Here is a 21,100-nt window from a genome sequence, read left to right on the forward strand (position 1 = left end):
ACTTTCATAGAATTTACAGTTATTGTATATTTTGCTTTTAGAAATGTGAATAGTTTGAAATGTGATGGCTGTATATTGACCTCGATTCTCAAGTTGCTGAGATGTGTGGACTCATTTGTCCTTATAGGTTGCAGTGTTAAATACACAAATAGAACTTGGCATACCGTAGATTAGTCAATATTTATAAGCAACATTGCTATTTGAGAACATGGAATAACCTCCATATATAGCACCAAAGTGATTTATCATATGCCTTACCAATAACTTATTCAAAAGGGAAATAAGACCACTGGGACAGAAACAAGTAAAGGCAGCAGTAGGAGATGCCAATGCAATTTCAGGAGATGGGCAGCAGTAGGCCAAGAACTCTCAGGCTTGAGCTTTATCTGCTCCACTAAATGCTTTTTTAGGGAAGCTGAAAGCATCAAGGCAACTCCTGCTATCAAAGCCAGAAAGACCCAGAGAGCAGGGGCACCTGCAAAAGGGGTGGTGGGTTGAAATGTGTATTTTGAGAATAATCACCCCCGACTCACTACTTACCCACTTAGCCAGGTGGACACCCCATATCTAGTTGGGTGAAGTAGCTCAGTTTATGAACAAGCATGGAGAGGGAATAAACAAAGAGTTAATAAAAGACTGCTTGCTTCTCGGATGGAGACGCAGGAGATGTTTTCAGTTACTGGGTGTCCTGGAGTACTTAGTGTAATGAGAAGAAGAAGAAGAAGCATCCACATGGAGACATAACCCAAGACTGTATGGACAGGGAGCTGAGTAGGAGTCCATAAAGTCCTCTTAAAGAATAATAGAGTTTATAGAAAATGCCCTGATGCTGGAATGGGTCTAAATTAGTGTTGTCAGACACTAGAAGACTCTACAGGCCTCTGAGGTGCCAGGATGAAGTAACGGACAGTTTGGCATTTCGGCCCAACATGTGGCTGTATTGTGAGAGTTGAAAATGAAAAGTTTACCCTCATGAGTGCTTGCTAAACTTATCGTTCATAAATACTTTTTAATAAAGTAGCAGACACCGTGTGTCTCTAACAGGAGGATGGTGGTGGTGACAGTAAATGAGGAAGACAGGGAATATAAGGTCCAATGTAGACGGTAAAGAAGGAAAGACTTGCCGGACAGTGGTGGCACATGCCTTTAATCTCACCACTTGGGAGGCAGAGGCAGGCGGATTTCTGAGTTTGAATCCAGCCTGGTCTACAGAGTGAGTTCCAGGACAGCCAGAGCTACACAGAGAAATCCTGTCAAGAAAAAAAAAAAAAAAAAAGAAGAAGGAAAGACTTCCCATCAGTGTTTCAGGACGTCCTGAATGGTCTCCGTTAATGGGACCCAGAAATCAGGAGGCTGGACTGAAGCATGGGGACTGAAGGTAAACACAAGCGCGTCTATCTTTAGGTACAAAATCAGCAGCTGCACTGACTGACTAGGAGGAGGTTTAGATTTCTCTTAGAGGGTAGGGATGCTAATTACATATACAAGCAAAGAGATAAAACAATATGCCCCCTCAAATTAAAAATGTAGAAAGATAGTATAATCAAATGGTAGTCCAGCTATAAACACCTTCTCAAGGTTACAACATAAACATCAAATAGCAGCTTAACCCAAGATGGGCAGTGCATATTGGAAGGTGGAAGAGGGTTTCATGAGTCTGTATGAGAGAGGTACTTTTCTTATTTCTTTATGTTTTATTTTAGTATCAATTTTATTGATATATATCATATCTATCTATGAATCTATATAAAACACACACATTCATTAACTATGCTCTTTCATGATTTCTTTTTTTAAATTCTGTTTTTATATTTACAACATGTTAAAATTTAAATATATTTGATCATGTTTCCCCTCCCCCGAGTTCTTCCAGATCCTTTGCCCTTCCCTACCCACTCAACTTTAAATTCTTTCTCAAAAACCTCTAATAAAACAGTGAAGCCCCCTCAAACCAAGAAAACAAGATAAAAGACAACCCCAAAAGACAACAACAACAATCGTAAACTGTAACCAAATAAAAACACACAAAAAGCCGTGGAGTTCATTATATGTTGGCCAACTATGCTGAACATGAGGAGTGGTCAATATACCCAGTGCCCCCCACTCCATTGGAGAAAACTGACTTTCCGGAGCTCCTCCAGCAGGGATAAATGACAGTTCAGTTGTTAACCTTTATCCTAGTGACTAGGTTTTCACTTACTCATTCATTCATTTTTTTTTAAAAACCATAACAAAATAAATAAAAGATAAAATAAAAACTATCATACTGAAGTTAGACAAACTAAATCAACAGAAGAAGAAAAATAAAAAAAAGCCCAAGAGAAGGTCTAAGCATCAGACCCACTCATTCACACTCAGGAATCTCATATGAGCACTAAACTGGAAGCCATAATGGAAGCACAAAGGAGCTGGTGCAGACTCATGCAGGCACTGTGCATGCTGCTTTAGTCCCTCTGAGTACTTCATATGAGCTTTGTTCATGTTGATTTAAGAGGGCCTTGTTTTCTTGAAGTACCTCATTCTCCCTGGTTTGTACACTCAGTCTGTCTCGTTTTCCATGGGCTCTGAGGGGAGGGAGACATCTCATTTAGAGCTGAGTATTCCAAGGCCTCTCCCTCTTTGTGTAATGTCTGGCTCTGTGCCTTTATATTTGTTCCCATCTGCAGCAGGAGGAAGCTCCTCTAATGATAGTTGAACAAGATATTGATCTATAAGTATAGCAGACTATCATTTAGAGTCATTTTATCATTACATTTTTTTCCCTGTTTTATATCTGTATTATTTGGTTTTACTCTAAGCCCCTGGGCTATCTAGTCTTAGATTCTTGACCACTAAAGCAGTATCAGGTATGGGTTCTACTTGGAGTGGGCCTTAATTCAAATCTGTTACTGGCTGGTTCCGCCCACAGCTTTGTGCCACCACTGCCCTTGCATATCTTGCAATTAGAACGCTACTCTAGATAAAGGGTTGTGGTTGGCTTGGTGTTTGTTTCTCTTTTGATAACATGGAGAGTACCTCAGGAAGATAATTTCTAAAGTGGGGTGAATCTGATAATAGCAGTATAAAGATTCCATTTAAAATGCATATAAACACAAAAGGAAGAATCTCGGTGTGAGAGAGAGGAAACGTGTTTAACCACATGTGTTTGTAACTACTTTGCATGCTTAAGAAGTGCCTGCAAACTTTATCCTTTACATTGGTTTTATTCCCTATAAAGCCCCTTTCTCTTCCATTAAACCTGTGCAAACTTGTTATGTTTAATGCTTTTCCAGCCCTATTTTTGACTACAAATAGGAGTGTCTTGTGGGCCTGTATTCTTGTCCTTGGTGCCCTTTCTCTACAGAACTGTCAGAAGCAGGACCATCAGTGTCAGTGTATCGGATACAGTCAATAAGGCCTTCTTTTGTTTTGTAGGGTGGAGAACACTGTTACTACCACGGAAGCATCAGAGGCGTCAAGGATTCCAGGGTGGCTCTATCGACCTGCAATGGACTCCAGTAAGTGGGAATCTGCTTGGGTCCTCCTGACCTCCAGGCTTGCTCAAAGCCATTAGCTCTGTGCAGTTTTTAACTTTCAGATATTTTATATTAGTGACTTTTCTATGTCAGTGATATGTTGAGGACTAAATAAACAGTAGTTCTAGAGAGCTAAAGTCCTCTCTTCTACAACGCCTAGACTTTGCAGAAAACTCAGAAATTAAACAAATAATTACATAGAGTAGTGATACCCATTTTGGTTGATGCTGTGAGGGAAAGGCTAGGGGTGTATTAGTTAGCTTTCTGTTACTGAAACAAAATCCCTGAGATAATCGACTTATAAAAGGATTATTTTCATTCAAGTCTTGGAGGTTTGAATCCATGATGGCTTGATCTCATTACTTTGGGCCAGTGGTGAGGAACCACATCATTGTGAATTGAGTGTGTGTTGTGCAGCAAAACTGCTCAGTGTGTGGCAAGGAGAGATAGTGAGAAGGAGACTGAATTCCCACAATGCCTGCAAGGGCATTTCCTGCACCCCTGCCATGAGCTAAAGTCTTCTTACAAGGCTCACGGTGATTATCTCATGTTGATGCCACTGTCTGCCAGGAGCACCACTCTGAGGTGAAATCAGATCCTGAGTAGCAGATCTGTTGAGGCATTTAAAACCCAAACTCTAGTCAGAAGCTTACAGAATGACTCAGTCTAGTTGACGCAGCACTACAGGACTATGGCAGAGGTCATCAGTTGGATTAGATCTAAGTCTGACTAGGTATCAGCTTGGGATGGATGGGACATTAAAAGGAACTCATCCATTGTCTGAGTTTCAGGCAGACCCATTGAAACCCTGCCTAAACACCTTTTAGACCCAAATCAAGTGGTGCATAGAATGGAGACTTAGCTTTAGACACTGGATGAAAAGGGTCTTAAAACTCCTTTCAAATGTTATTTTAAAAGATCCTCATATCTCCCCAAGTTAATTTTTTTTTATGACACACTACTTAATAGGAATTTACAATTTACAAGTGTAAAGATACTCCTGCTAGCCTCTTCAGAATCAGAGATGGTCTTAGAATATTCTTAGACAATAGGGCAGTCAAATGTGTTCTATCCAATATATAATTTGTATAACAAGAAATTTGTACTAGTTTCATGTAGTTCTGAAAAAAGCGATTTTTCCCCTAGCATGTGAGAGATCTTATTCCAGATCACTGTTGTCATAAGTTTTTTTCTAAAAATGAGTTATATCATGTAGCATCTGCATGCTCTGGGGGAATGCTTTACACGTTTGTGCTGGCAAGCTGCCTAGCAGAGTCCTTGGAGTTCTGAGAGCGGGGCAGGGTTCCGCACTGTCATTGGGGGTTTATCTGGGACTGTTTGAAGACTTTTGACACTGTTGAGATTCTGACTTGCCTGTTCTCACTGCAACACTTGCTGACTCTCCTCCTGCTGTCTTGTCTTACAGTGGCATGTTTGAGGATGACACCTTTGTGTATATGATAGAGCCACTGGAACTGACTCATGATGAGGTGGGCCTGTGCCATCAATTTCCTTATGGTATTTGGTTTTCCCAGCATCAAAGACCATTTATCCGTGTTATGTGATGTCACACTTAGAATGGTACAGTGCTAGGCCCTTATGCCAGTGAGGCCAGATCAGAGGTATGATGCTGAGCTATTCTGAAGCAAGCCCCTTCTTCCCAGCCTTTAGAGAGAACAGGGAGGGCTTTTGTTTTGCACTGAGCAGCCTGGACTTTACTTAAAAAATCTTTCATTTCTACTGTCTTCTTTAGATAACTGTGTAAGAATGTACTTACTTTCTGTTACTAGAAATACTTAGTAGGGAAATCTGTGGTCTAAATCGTGGCTACGTGATACAACATACAGTTTCCAGATGGAAAAGAAGGTAGTGTTTCATTTTGTATAGGACAACAACCGTAATGAGACCTCCTGTGTTCCTGCCATGCAGTTTACTGACAGCAGTCTTTACAGTCTGGTACAGAGGCGTCGATGTTATATTGAAAGCTTACTGCATTTTACATTCATGATAAAATTGATATCCTGAGACTCATGATGGGGATGCAAAAAGTCACATGTGACATTTCAGATGGTGGCACCTGCTGAAGAGAGCAAAGAGCCACCAAGGTGAGGGGGAATCTTGAGTAACATACAAGGGGATTAGAACACTCCCAGAGCTGTGAAGATACAAAGGCTCTGGCATGGGAGGAGATTAGCAGGTGAAGACACAGAGGGGTCACAGCAGGAGGTGGGGCAGCCTGGAGGAGTAGATCTAGGGAGCGCACTTTAAGGAGAAAAACCATTTTTGAGAGTGCTAATCCGAGTAATGCAGTCATTTGATGGAGAGCAGAAAACAGGTTTGGTGGGGCACAGGGTGTCACCATGCAGCCCAGGCCTCCCGAGTATTCTGTGTGTGCCGCCATGCCCAGATGGAAACATTAACAAAAAATCTTTCTTTGAAGAAAACAGTAGTCACTGAGGCTGTTAAAATATGTATACACACATACATACATATATACACACGTGCACATATATAGTACATATATATTATATATATAATATATTTGATTGATTGATTGATTTGTGTGTGAGTGTTCTGTGTGAGGAGCTCAGCAAAGGGCCTCAGAGCCTCGGGAAGTGGAGTTACAGGTGGCTGTGAGTAGCCATGTGGGGGCTGGAAACTGAGCTTGGGCCTTCTGCAAGGGCAGCAAGACTTCTCAACTGCTGAGCCATCTCACCAACTCTGACATTTAGACTTTTGATAATAAAAAGCAGCATTTATTTTCTTGTCTGTACATGTATGTATGCAATATATTTATATATACATTTATATAACATGAAATATATAACATATATCTATATAATCTATTTACACAATTCACTCATTACATATATGTATATATTTTATTTATAATATATAAATATATAATTTAACGTATAAATGAAAATAAATTTATATTTACATATATATAAAACTATGAGGTAACTTTTCAAATTCGAGACAGAAAAAAATATTTATTATACATGGTGATTGCAATATTTGAACAAACCTGTGTGGGTTTTGATGAATAACTTTAAAACTTTCCATAGAGTGACGACAATTTAGCCTTGATTAGGATATTTTGATGCGTAAAATGTGCTCCCTGTTCCGTGGGCAGGCAGATAACCATCTTATGGCAAAACTGCCAGAAAGACATTCAGACATTCAGCAAAACACCTGACTATTGGCTTTGAGTAACTGCTCCCTTACCTCCCTCACCAAGGAAACCCCCAAAGGAAAACAACAACAAAAAGTCCAAAATAGTTCTCTAAGCTTTCGCATTTTAAGAAAGTGTAAATGGGGCAATTTCCAGTGCATCCATAATATGACAATTTTTGCAGACGGGGTGAATTCATAAATGTGTTGCAGTGTCTGTTGAACTGCTAAAAGGGTTTATATACATATAAACTCGTATTATCAAAATGTTTGAGGAATCGGCACTTAGTTGTTATAGCTGTAATTATACTGCTGGGGGCTGGTGGTTATGTGCGTATTATCTTCTGTTCCCTGCCTGCCTCCTACTGCCTCCCTTTTGTTCATTCTCACTGTGGGTGGGGGCAAGCGAGCAGAACTTGAATCTTTAAATTAGCAGCGAAAATCCTGTTGCAGGTTCAGGGGTAAATATCACGATGCTAGGTGTCTTTTTATCAGTTTCCAGAATAAAGAACTGATTAGATAGAATTTGGATTTTGATCCCAACTCTTGTATAGACAGGATAGTTCCAGTGAGAATTCACATTCTATTGCAAGTAGAAAGCAATTAGCTATATTCTTAAATATTGTTTTCTATCAAATCTAATAAGAAAGACCTTTTAAAAAGCTTTTATGATTATAAAACTAATATATTAATTGAGTGTGGTACTGTATGCCTGTGATCACAGCTGCTCAGGAGGCTGACGCAGAAGGCTTACTTCAAGGCTAACCTGGGAAACTTAGTGAGGCCCTGTCTCAAAAAATAAAACAAAACAAATAAACAAACAAACAAAATAATAACACCCCCCCTGCCCCCAGAAAACAGGCTAGGCAGTGGAACAGAACTAATTTAGTATATATGAGACTCTGAGTTCAATTATCAATATTGCAAAAGCCACAAAATCTAGTAATATGTTAAAAAATTTTGAAAAGCAAAACAACCACTTAATTAACTAGTAATTATCCATCATACCATCCCCAAAGAAAATTTATCACCTTTTAGCTAGTATTCACACAATTTTCCCATTGCATATTTCCATGTATATTTTAGATAAATTGATTGATTAATAGCACAACTTAACCCAATTCTAATTTTTCTGAATCTCAGTATTTTTATTCGTTAAGTAGAAATGTGATGGTTGATCTTGCTTGTCAACTTGACTCACCCAAGAAGAGAGAAACCTCAGCTGAAGACCTGTCTCCATCAGAGTGGCCTGTTGGGTGTGTCTGTGGGTCATCTTCTTATTGCTAACTCATGTACGATGGCCAAGCCCACTGCAGGTGGCACCATCCTTACACAGGTGGGATACAATAGGTATCCCTGGGCCGTATAAAAAAGGTAGCCGACAAGCCAGAGGATGCCAGCCAGTAAGCAGCGTTCCTCCACAGCCTCTGCTTCAGTTCTTGCCTCTAGGTTCCTTCTTGAGTTCCTGCCTTCATTTTCTTCCATAATGGACTGTATCCTGCAAGTTGGAATGCAATCTTTCCCTCTTAAGTTTGTAATGGTCAGTGTTTTATCACAGTGGCAGAAAGCAACCTAGAACAGGGGTAGAATCCAGACGACATGGACTTCTTGGGAATAATTCAGACAATGCACACGTCAACGTCAACACTGCTTGGCAGAAACTGAGCCCTCAGCTCTTAATGCCACTTCCATTCCTAATAATGTAACGAGCCCATGTAATTTCTAGGCCAAAGAATATGAATATTTTCAAGGTTGCTTATGGAAATCATTAAAAATCTTTCTCAAACCATGTTACCAGTGATATATGAGTATATTCAGCCTGGCCTTGCAGCTGTAATTAACTACGGATGTCATCATTTTTAAAATCACTTACAAATTGATGAGAAAATTGCAGTTTCATCTTTTCAAATTTTACGTTTTAAAATTGTACTAAAGCACTAAGGTTATCATGCCGGTGGACAGGCAGTCCTTTCCTATGCATTTCCCACGTGGGGCTTTGAGAGAAGCTGAGATTCCAGAGCACCTGACAAAAGAGTGCTTTCATCTAAAGTGGAGCCCTTGGAGGGCTCTTCTTCATTTAAAATTAAAGGTTCAACAAGGCATCCCATCTTCCTTCTAATATGTCATGTCCCCGTGTAAGGAAGGATATTAGAAGCAGCGTTATGCAAGCACAGTTCCATGGAGTCATAGAGGTGTCTTCGTGTCTTACTTTTTCATTTCCTGCAATTGTCTTTTGTTTCAGAAAAGCACAGGCCGACCGCACATAATCCAGAAAACCTTGGCAGGACAGTATTCTAAGCAGATGAAGAATCTCAGTAAGTCTTCATTAAAATAGCTGTGGTATGTGTGGGGCTGTGTCTTGCAGACCTCTGTAGACGGTCAGGCTTGTTCAGGAGGGAAATTGGTCTGAGAACTTGGGTCGGCTGTGTGGGTGGGGAGTGCAGCCTCAGCTGTGCCTTGCGTGGGATGAGGCATGGAGAATTGCTTCAGTGAAGATGACAAATGAAGCGCCAGCCAGCGTGTAGCTGGGCTTGGAACCTGAGTGTGGCCAAATGTAAATGATTACTGCAGGGCCAGGCATTAAACCAGACTTTCTGGTTTGCTCTTCCCCAGCCCTTCTTCATTACCTCCCCCAGTCACCCTGCCCAGAAGCATCTTTAGTATGCTGATGTTGGCAAAGGCTTCTTTTGGTTTCCTGCAGGCATGTGAGATACTATTTCTATATACTAATGCCCAGAATCTTCCATAATTTATACAGAACCTTATGCCACGTATCATTTTAAAGTCTAAAGTAAATTGGGCACACATAATAAAAGTTCTTAGGCTATAGTTAAACGGTTGTAGGTCAAATAACCATCAACCTTGGGCAACTCACATTTTTTCATGAAGAGAGGAAAATCGCGTTTGAACTGTCTTTGTGAGTGTGAAATGTTGAACAATCAATGCACTGTTTCACTGTAGGCTGTTTGGGCTCTGTGATGACATTCATTATTAATGGCACTGTTCCTTCGTGTAATATTTGAAGACTATTCTCAATGGAATGCTGTCCACATCCATTTGATGTTAATTTCCCTCTTACACAGGCACAGATGGCAGTGACCAGTGGCCTTTGGTACCTGAATTACAATGGCTAAGAAGAAGGAAAAGAGCAGTCAATGTGAGTGCAGCCTCGGGCCACAGGCAGGGCTCCTTCTCACTCCCCACACTCCATCTTAACTTTCCCCTTCAAAACAAAAAACAGCACAGAGAAGCTCATCTCTTGAGGATTTTTAGCACATTGCTATTTATTCTTTCCTTCCTGTTAAGGATTCAAACTGATTAGAGTGTCCTGTGAATCCTGATGTCATGTAAAAACGTGTTGTTTTAGTTCTGTCTTCAATGTGTTTTTCTTAGGAAAATTGGAGGATATTCCCCCCACCCAATGGAAAAGCACAATAGGACTAGTAAGATGGCTAAATAATTGAAGCTTGGTACCCTGAACTTCATCCTCATGACCGCCTGGCGGAAGGAAGGAGAGAACTGATTCCAATAGTTGACTTCTGACTTTCCTATGCATTCACCCTCCACACACAACCAAACCAAAGACACAAACAAACAATAAAGAGACTGCACCACAGCTTTAAAAATAATCTGGCTTATACAATACAATGTCGTATAGAACATTTCTGTTAAAAGAAATTGGCTAATCAAGTTTATTTGTATTTCTTCCAAACAAAAAACTCTGTTATTCCAAAGTTGAAACTGAATGTGTTTATTCAGTTTATTCAGACCAGAATGATACAATGTCATTCCTTTATTGGCAGTATGACAGTGGCTAAATAAAAGTCTTGAGACCACATAACCAGTAACTGTTGCATGCCTTTTATGTTCTGATAAATACATAGGGGCATTGTAACTAAATGTGTAGCAGATTAAAAGGCTGTAATGATTGGGACTGTTTAGTAATTACATGGTGAATGCCATGTAACCAAGAATTAATTCTGTAGCTTATAGGTTACATAGTAATTCACTAGATGACTTAATGAATAATTATAGCACAAATTATACATTTTAGATAATACTTAGTTAAATGTATTTTGTGTGTATGTGTGTTAAATGAATTAGACTCCCCCCACCCCCCCGCAATCTAAAAGTTAGTTCAAGTTTGAATCATCTTCTTACATAGTGTACACTGGCATTATGGTAATCACGAATACAATTTTTACGCTCACTTAATTAGAACTTTGCTTACTCTTGAAGATGCAGTTGGCTTATGCGCCTTTCCTTTCACTGCAGTCTACCCCATACTGAACTGTTTCTCAATACACAATGAGGAAGAACCTTCATCATTACCTTTTCAGCTGTGAGAGGATACGTGTGACTGAGAAGTAAAATAGTCTTTAGTCCTAAAGTGTTATCTGTCGGCATTTGTTCCTGTGAGGGGCTGGAAATTGGAACTCTGTCAGATGCCTTTTATCCCAGACCTCTAATTCTTATTGACCACCCTGATGTGATTTCAGAGGTGCCTGCTGTTCTCTTGAGATGAATTTAAAGTGAATTCCCTTTGACATTTTAAGTAAATGTGAATATTTTATCATTATTACTGTAGAAAAGGAAATGTATTTATTTTTAACTATCATGCCATGCCTTTTCCTTTAGAGTAATTTTACCTGGAAAGCCACACAGAAACCATATGACTTATTTCTCATTTTGGCAGGTGGCAATAGTGACGCTGTGTTTCTCTAGCTTCTTCTTTGTTCAGTGGCACTTTATAGTCACATATGAGCAATTGCTTTACCAGGCATCTTTTTTGGATATCTATACAACAGGCAATGAAGAGTCCAGAAAGGCTTAGAGATACTACTTTATATCAACCCTTGTTCTAACCATGCATTTTAAATTTGCTTTAGCCATCTCGTGGTGTGTTTGAAGAAATGAAGTATTTGGAGCTTATGATTGTTAATGATCACAAGACGGTAAGAATATAGAATCATAGCTGTCTTAGTTGCTGTTCTATTGCTGTGAAGAGACACTATGACCAAGGCAACTTTTAAAAGAAAGCATTTAATTGGGGCCTTGCTTATAGCTTCAAAGGGTGAGTCCATGATCCATGTGGTGGGTAGCAAAGTACAGGAGCAGCAGGCAAGCATGGTGCTAGAGCAGTAGAGGTTGAGACAGGTGGAAGGACATATAGATAGACAGACAGACAGGGAGAGAGGAGGGGCTAGCATGGGCTCACCCTCAGTGACTCATTTCTTCCAAATAGCTCATACATCCTAATCCTTCCCAAGCAATTCCTCCAGCTAAAGACCAAGCATTCAGAGATATGAGCCGTGGGGGCCATTCTCATGCGAACCACCAGCACAGAAGCACAGATAGCTTGTTGAACAAGAAATGCATTTTACTTTGAGTGAACTATTGTTTGTAACTTAATAAAGTCCAGATGTTTAGACACAATCATTTGGTGGTTCTAAATGAGTGCCGTGTTTCTAGATGAAGAAGAGACAGTAACAATATGGAATTTTGACAGCTCTAAAATTACCTCTTTAATAGAGATTTATAATGGGTAGATTTACCAATATGATGCTTTTCACTCATCCATGTTTAAAGTCCTTGCTCTCTACCTTTCACATTTGTGTGCGTGGCCACTGGTTCAGTATTCTATCCCATGCTTTTGTGATGAAAAAAAAAATCACTCATGAGGCTCTGGGTTCCATACTCTGGCACTTCACATACAAACAAACAAATGAAACATCTGTCTCAAGAGACCATGTTAAATGAGTGGTTTCTTCGACTAAATATTGATAATACAAATAATGTTCTGTTCCACCCATGGGAGTAATAGGCGCTGCACTCCAGTGATGCTTAAGAGAAGTACGGACAGAAACACCATACTCACTTGTGTCTATTCTCTGCTTAGCCACTTCCATTGTCAGCACCTGAGCATCCTGGCTCAAGGCTGTGCACTACTGCGCTCAGTTCCGGAGGTGTGCTGGTAACCTCTCAGATACACTTCTCCAGTGCTAACTCATCTCTGGTCTGTCAAGCTACTGAAGTGAGACCATTAACTGAAGCTAGGCATGGATGTGGCCAAGTGGTTCCCTTGAGCCTTTTGCATCTGGCCCCACCACGGCCACAATCCCAATCTCATTCAGCTAATGATTATTTTGTCACAGCTGTGCAGTTTAATTTGAAACATTGCTCATTGAGAGTAGTTGATTTTATGGAAGTAGAGTTGTATTTTTAAAGACACCATGCTTAAAAGTCAGGTATGGGTAAAATAAAATATTAGAATACAATATTAAGCTTCATTAAGTCCCTGTTATTTTAGGGAAATCAAAGTTAGTGAACTCTATGATAAAGTTGTACTTTGTACTAAATTGACATTATGAAATTCCATTCAGCTCAGTTATCCCAGAGAAATCCTTGAAACTGTACATTACAAAAGGATAATGGATATTTAAATTTTCACTTGAGTCTTTTACTTTAATAGATATTTAAACTAATTACTATTAGTTACTAAGCAATAGTTCAGTTGTGCTGAAAATTATTTTCTTACCCTGTGGAATTCTTTTTATTTTTTGTAGACAGACTTAATTTTCTGTATCAGCCTTTAAATAACTTCTTTGAGATATAAAAGTAAGAAGGAACATTTGTTTTTGGAATTACATATAACTTAGAATTGTTCCCTGGTAAGGAAAACCAAATGTTCAGGTGTCGACTTGCACTAAAAAAGGCTTAAATCTGAATTTCTGAAGGGTGTTGGTGGGGCTCTCTTCATCTGAACCGCTTTTCTGACTAAGAATTTTCTAACTACTTTCCAAACCTGATGATTGTGGCAAGTTGTGAAATTATGTCTTTAAAAGCCTGAGCTTTTTTCTAACATCCATTATATAAATCTTGTGATGTATAGATAACTGTATCATATCTATACACAACATATATATACAACTGCAGAGTGCAGCTCTTCCAGATGAGTAGTTGAGAACATTCTGTTATTTACTCTGTGTGTGTGTGTGTGTATGAGTCAGAGGTGGGCAGTAGCACAGGCGAGAGCAGGCACAGGAGATAGTGCCACACCCTACCCAATTGAACAAATAATGCAATAGCACCATTCTCAAAAATATTGTTCTCTGCAAAGAAAACCTTATTTGCTTATACTACATATTTTGTGATAAAAATCATCATCTTATTTGGGGTACTGTGCCTTTTAATTTAAGTTGTTTTAAACATGTATTTAAACACCAGTCTATTATTGTGTGTTTGTGTGTATGATGTGTATGGTTGTAGGCATGCGTAGTGTGGAGGTCAGAGGTACCGAGGCCCCTGTTTCTGCTATGCTGTTCTCTAGGCTAGCTATCTCCATTTCCCATCTGAGCATCAGGGTGCTGGGATTGCAGGCACACTTCTGGCTTTTTTTTTTTTTTAATATGGGTTTAGACAATTGAACTGTCGTCAGCTTTGCCTGACAAGTACTTTTACCCACCAAACCACTCACCAGCCCACATCTTCTAATTAAAAAAGAAATCCAAGTTTTTAAATGAACAGCGTTTGAGTTTTCATTTCATTGTAGTATAGCGAATGAAAACTGAGCATATTTTATTGATAAATTTTGGGTGGTGTTGGACTTTAAAATTGCAAATGAACAAATAACAAACCTTGATTTTTTTTGAATGGTGATAATGCCCCAGATAGAACAAAACTACCGGGGAGTTTCTAGCATTTGAAGAATATTCTTTTGGGCTAATAGCACTAAATAATCCCTTTGCTATAAAACCAGATTACATCCTGTCCTATAGTCATCCCAAATAAATATTCATTTTTAAGACCCCCTCATAGGAGTTGAGAAAAGCCCCCCCTTTTAGGTAATCTTTTTATTAAATGAAGTTTTAAAATATTATCAGTACAAAGATGCAATAAATGACTAGAGAGCAGAATACTGCACCTCGGTGCCGCAAGCAGACCGAGCTAGGATAAGTGAATACGTCAATTTCCAGTGTCTGGAGATTTGCTGCTGGGCTTTAGCATAATCACCCCACCGAGGAGCCCCATCTCGCGGTGTTTGTACTGTACGAGCCAGCGGGGTTTTATAATTCTTACCTTTGGGTTGAAAATAAGGTTCAGCTTTAATTGTTTTCTAAAGGGCACATTTCTTAAGGGGCTCATTTATCCAGGAAGTGAAAGCCAATTTGCCGGCTTAAATGGAAATGGTTTTCAGTGATCAGAAAATGTGAAGGTAAGTTTTATCATAAATGGAGCTCGCACATTTTTCTTTATTTGCCAAATTAGTTCTCATTCATGCAGGAAATGGAAACATTTTGCCTACATTTGCATTCGAGCTTCCCTCTCTAATACTGGCCGCCTGAAAAATTGCACCTCTCGTGTTTTGAACAAGCAGCCCAATTATCAGAGGCTTTCAATTAGAAAGAAAGAAAAAAAAACTCTCAAATTTGTAGAAAGCGTCTTGGTACCTAGCTGGCAGAACCTAATTTGTGAGCAATTATAGCTTGATAAAAGTCTGCAAACATTTCTTTGAGCTGCTTAAGCTAAAAATAAATATTAAAAACTGTCTAATAAAAAATTGGTTGAGATATTTTAAAGTGCATGTAAAGCAAGTGTTTTGCTTGCATTGCTGCCGCGTTATTAAATATGAACCAATAAGGTGCAAATCAGCAATGACTCAAATAGGTTTTCAATTAAAACCTCATTTGGTTTTCCTTATTTAAAAACCACTGTATTTTTTAATGGACCGAACAAATTACAGATTTTCATCAATAATCTTGACTTTTGGGGGAGGGCTATATAGTAAGCAATAGTTTATAGTTATCTCATAAGAATTATTAACTGAATAAGTTAATTTCTTCTTCTAGCCCAGAGTAGGACAAACTTTGGTTTCAGCCCCGTAATCCCAGATAAGTTATTTGAGGATAATAGAGCTCCCTTCATGGAGTTGTGAGGAGTGGATATTTGTTGTGCGGGGGACATAGTTTCTCATAGATCCTGGGTGCCTAGTGAGTGTTGTTTTCTTTGTGGGGCTGGAAACACAAGATTTTCTGCTTCTTCAGCAAGTACTCTGTCATGAGCTTCCTCCCCAGCCTCGTTCTGCCCTTCGTTTTCTCTCTTACCATCACTGAATACAGATGACGGTCATCATCACCATCACCATCATCATCATCATCATTATTTGAGAACAGTTTTCAGCTCTTCTGGTTTCTGCGACATAGTAATTCCTCTCTCTCTGCTATTATAGTTGTTTAATATCTGACCCCTTAGATCATGTTTGGGAACTTGGCTCAGGGCTCTGTCGCATGCTCTCTTCCTGATTGACAGCTTCCAGTTTCAAGCTCTATGTAGGATCATGACTTAAGATCTCTGAGCCCTTCCTTTAGAGCTTTAGACTTCCAAGTTTCATCCTGTGACCTTGGCGTCTTTTCTTTGGTACTGAATAGACACCTCTAAATCACAGCTCAAAGTTACTGGGCTGGTTCCAAAGTGCTTTTTGAAATTCATGTGTTAGGAACTGTTCTCAAATTCACATGGTGGTGGTATTCAGTGGTAGGGACTTTGAGAAGGATCTAGGATTATTGAAGAGGGAAAAAAAACATGATTTTTATTGTGTATTAAATATTCTTAATCTTTCTGAAAGATACAAGAGATTTAATAAGTACAGTTGAAAACCAGTTTCAAACACATGGTACGAAAGAGTCACCAGTTTAAACCATGTTTTTCTTTTACCTACTGGTTGTAGAAAGAACAATAGCCTCATGGAGCGGTCCAGAGCATGGGGTTCCTACCACTGACTTAAGCTGTCAAATGTCTCCTCTTCCTCGTCAATGTATGCTGAGTAAAGTGTCTGACTCCTTAGTGAGGAGTTGCGTCCAATGGTAGTGCACTCGCTGTACAGTGGTGGAGTATGAAGTCTCACACTGTGACTCCTCCAAACAGCAACTTCTCCCAACCCCAAACCAATGTCCCTAGATGTTTTGTTCTGTTCTTGAGATTTCTTTAGTGCAGGTCCTTAACTCTTGGGCACAAGGGATTCTCCTACCCAGTGTCCCAAGCCCTGGGATTATAGAAGCCCACCACAGTTCCAGGTTGACATATAGAATGATTTTCTTAAATAGTTTTACACAACTGTTATTGTTTGCATACTTCCTTTTCTTTTTTGCCTCATCTTTAGCTTTGGTTATCTAGAATAAAGGCTTGTTCTAGGAGTGGCATCCTCTGTGGGAAATTTACTAAAAGCAGAACAAATACGCCCCGTCATGGACAAGGCTACACGAAGCGCTGCATGATAGGAAATGGCTTTCACTTGTGCTTGGCCTTGAGGTTAAAGTAAGAAAGTTGTTCAGAGGAGATGAGTTTTTGGTCTAAGCCCTTTGTAAATGGTAAAGATTCATTTTTATGAAAGCAAAAGAACCGAATAGTAGCTGTTTAGACTGAATTAAAAGTTGACTTCGAGGGACAGAGTTTCTGTGTATACAACTATAGGCTCCTTCAGGCCATGGGACATGTTTTACAATTTTCCTGCCTGGGTTTGTGTGGTAAGAAAAGGAAAAGAAAACAAAACCAAAAAAAATAACAAACAAAAGCCAGCATCACTGTGTCCAGCTTGGCGCAAACCAGTTTCTGATCTTTTGAGCCACGTTTCTAGCATTTCTGTTTAATATGAAATCTTTGATATCGAGGACAATAAGAACTTGGAAGTGACTGGTCCATCTTCTCTCCCCCCCTCCCCCCAGTATAAGAAGCACCGCTCTTCTCACGCGCATACCAACAACTTTGCAAAGTCTGTGGTCAACCTTGTAGATTCTGTAAGTAGCCTGGTTTCCTTGAAACTTCTTTTCATTAATCCAAAAAGCATGGTTCATATCTCTTTCTCTATGCTCAGTGATAATGTTGGCTATTTCTTGGATGAAATGAAAACAATGTATTCATACGTTCCCCTGGCGAAGAAGCTGTTGGATGGAGGGAGAGCTTTGTAAGAAAGTGCCATCTGGGCTTCAGAATTCTCAGACTTCCCAAGAAGCTTTGGCATTGTTTCTTTCTTCTAAGCATATTGACTTTCATTAATTATCATTTTAATTCCACGTATCTGTGGGGTGCAGTGATATAATTTGATACATGTGTACAGTATCTAATGAGCAAATCAGAGTAGCTAGCATCGCTACCTCCTTAAACAGTGAGAAATTTTTATTAACCCACAGTAATTGTATAGCATTGCCTCTGTTATTATCAGAGTCCGTGGGGGATAAAGTGCAGCAGAGAAAGACCGTAAGGCCTGGAAATTATTCTCAGTAAATGAGGCTTTATTAATAACTACTTGAGCTTTTCCTAAATATTTTTGCGTAAGTAGAGAAGTCCTAATGGATTGAGGCAGCGTGTGTTAAGAGGATTTAGATAGATGGAAATCTCCAGACTGTGGATTTATTATCTTAGTTCTCCCAGGGTGGAATGCCTCAGACTTACTTTCTAGTATTCTAGATGATAAAATTAGGTGTCATTGCCACACAGAATGCTTTGAGACAATGAAATGGCTCCTTCCTTCAGAGGGGTGTGGCCCTACATGTCCTCACTAGTGATGGGCTTTCCCCTTATGCCATTTCATAAATTCCAGAGAATGATCGATTAGATTTTCTTCATGTTTCCTGCCTTAGGTTGCAACAACCCAGAGCTGAGTTTTATACATTGTATTCCAATAAATAATTAATTGAGTTGCATAAATTAATTTATATATTCTGATGTGAAGTGCTACTTTGTTAAGCTAAATATATTTTTTATCTTGTATTTATTGTATGGTGCCTCTTGACTGTGAAAAAAAAATCTTTTTTTTTTTTTAATAAATTGCCAAGCATCTAAATGCTGCTCACTCTGAAGATCTGCCTTTTAAACAGCCCCAAACCACCCGTCATGTAAATATTCATAACATATTTTGTGCACCTAGCATATGTTATGTGCCTCATAGGCACAGCTGACAAAATTGTAATATGAGTTGATGTGCATAGAATATGTAATATAAAATTAAGGTTGAACCCCTGAGAGCCGGTTTACATCTGCCTTATTACTTTTCTTTAATTTCAGCCCTTGTCAATCTGCTCACAGGAAACCTATAACTGGATATGGAAAAGAGAATCTTAAACACATCTTCTCCCCTGCAAAAGCTATTTATTAGGCAGCATCTCTGCATTAGTCATTTTTTTATGTGATTGAATAAAATCATACTTTGCAAAATTTAATTTTTAGTTTATGTTATACTTATAAAATCCTGGAGCTGATCGTCCATTGCAGAAATATATTATACTTAACTCATTTTTGTGTACAGCCATTATAGCTTCAATTTGATGCTAATTTCTTTATTGACTGTCTTCAAAGACCGTTCATTTATTTTCTTATATAGTTTAAAAGCGAGGCAACTTGGCAGCTCTCCTTGAAGTTGCTTAATTCTGTGAGTTATTTATTTGGTCCAAAGTATTGAGAACAGAAGAATAACAAGATGTGAATTGAGTGATGCCACTCGGAAGTGAGAGTGAGATTGGTGCCTCAGATCTGTGCCCCCAGCCCCCGCACTTGGCCTCAGCTCTGTGATTCACTCTGAGAGTTATTATATTGTGTAGCAAGGCAGCTATACTGTTTGATGAACTGTCCCAAGCCTGCAGGTTATATTACACTTAGAGTCTCTGTGTCAGGCTCCGGCTTGTCGTCTCCTCTGGGGTTTGGAAAGGTTATTTTGCTGGGCCCTGTTGACAGTGCAGGTCCTGACTTGAGTACCTTGACGTCCCTACATTCTCATAATATGCCAGGCAACTGAAAATTCTGAGCTGAGGGTGGAGACAATCTCTTTGAGGAGAGTAGAGAATACAGAGTTGTGTGATTTTTTTTTTTTCTTCTTTATTTTGGCTCTTGGAAAAGAGAAAGCGGAAGCCGATTCTGTATGATTAGCTAATTCTGACCCCATGTTCTCTCCCCTCCCCCCACCTCCCTTCCGCTGACTGACTCACTGATTGTGCATGTTTGACCCAGTGTTTTCCTCCTGCACCTGTCCTGTTGTATACCCCCAGATTTACAAGGAACAGCTCAACACTAGGGTTGTCCTGGTGGCTGTGGAGACCTGGACCGAGAAGGATCACATTGACATCACCATCAACCCGGTGCAGATGCTTCATGAGTTCTCCAAGTACCGGCAGCGAATCAAACAGCACGCTGACGCAGTCCACCTCATCTCGTACGTGCTCCTTCAGGCTCTTACTGCAGTTCGGCTCGCCGTTGATCTTTAGTCCCTTGTTGTATCCGTTAGCCCTCATACAGGGGGCGGTGACTTCCGCAGAGTTGCTGTTGCTCCCCTTCTGGATTTATGGAAGTAGAATTCCAGGGCTGGGAGGCTTGCTTGGTTCAGTGGCCTCCAGCGTTACTGTCCAAGCACAGAGCAGCTATCTCCTTAAGGTCCAAAGCACAACCCAAGGTTCCCCTGGTACTGTTGCTTTCTCTACAGGCAGCAGGAGGGCCTGGCGTGGAGAGAGGCAAGAGGGTGCTCCTTCTATAAGGACAGCATCTGTAAAGCAGGTTTCTTGAAAGCTTGTGTGCGTTTGCTTCGCACATGTTGGCTAGATCATCGTCATGTGAGCACACCTAGCTGTAGGACGTCTAGAAAACACCTTTTTTTTAGACAACTACTGAATGCAGGTGTGTTTCTGTCACTAAGGAAGAGATTCATCCTCTCTTCCCACTTTTCCTCTTCCCCCCTCATGGCCGTTTTTTTCATCTTCCACCATGGTTCTGTCCTGCAATCAAACCAAGCAACACAGTCCCTCTTTCTGTCTTACTTTTACCTGTTGCCCACCTCCTCTTTCAGCTTTTATCAATTTATAATAATCAGCAATAGATATTCTTTAGTAGAAAAAGAGTCAATGTGTTTATAACAGCATAGATGGAAATCTATTTAAATACAGGTTTTTTGGTTTGTTTTTTAATTTCTGGTTGGCAGTGACTTTTAGGGTGTGGGAGAATTCATGTTTTAGGAGTGTGTATGTGGTGTTTTCTGACAGTACCTTGTTTTCTTAAGGCGCGTGACGTTCCATTATAAGAGAAGCAGTCTGAGTTACTTTGGAGGTGTGTGTTCTCGAATAAGAGGGGTTGGTGTGAATGAGGTAAGTTCCATGATTTCTGTAACTAGAGCTCCGTCTTTGCAACTAATTTCATTCTTCATTAAGGCCCCGTGTATAACTGTTCTCCTGCAAGTCTTCAACAATGACTTTAGGGATGTAGTAGTGTGAGTGGTTCAGATCAGTAAATGAAGCCCTGAGTTCATACTGTCAGCTTTGCATACCACCATGGAAGTTTTGTACTCTTATGGTACAAACATCACCTGAAAATTGGTTCAGAGATTTTTAGGTCTCTAGTTGAGATGTTAAGTGTTTATCAACTTATCAATCTTT

The 21,100-nt window shown here is 39.7% G+C and overlaps 1 protein-coding gene across 4 annotated transcripts in view; it reads left to right on the forward strand.

The window, feature by feature from the left end:
• Adam23 (ADAM metallopeptidase domain 23) overlaps positions 1-21,100 on the forward strand; it is a 149,964-nt gene that overhangs the window by 80,280 nt on the left and 48,584 nt on the right. For all 4 annotated transcript variants that reach the window (XM_029477522.1, XM_029477539.1, XM_029477536.1 and 1 more), the window contains exons 5-12: positions 3,415-3,497; positions 4,942-5,005; positions 8,932-9,004; positions 9,773-9,846; positions 11,579-11,644; positions 17,411-17,482; positions 19,727-19,890; positions 20,728-20,812. In XM_029477522.1, coding sequence (XP_029333382.1) covers positions 3,415-3,497; positions 4,942-5,005; positions 8,932-9,004; positions 9,773-9,846; positions 11,579-11,644; positions 17,411-17,482; positions 19,727-19,890; positions 20,728-20,812 — 681 coding nt within the window. The remainder of the gene's footprint in view (positions 1-3,414; positions 3,498-4,941; positions 5,006-8,931; positions 9,005-9,772; positions 9,847-11,578; positions 11,645-17,410; positions 17,483-19,726; positions 19,891-20,727; positions 20,813-21,100) is intronic.

The sequence above is a fragment of the Mus caroli genome, chromosome 1 (assembly GCF_900094665.2).
Source record: "Mus caroli chromosome 1, CAROLI_EIJ_v1.1, whole genome shotgun sequence".
NCBI lineage: Eukaryota > Metazoa > Chordata > Mammalia > Rodentia > Muridae > Mus > Mus caroli.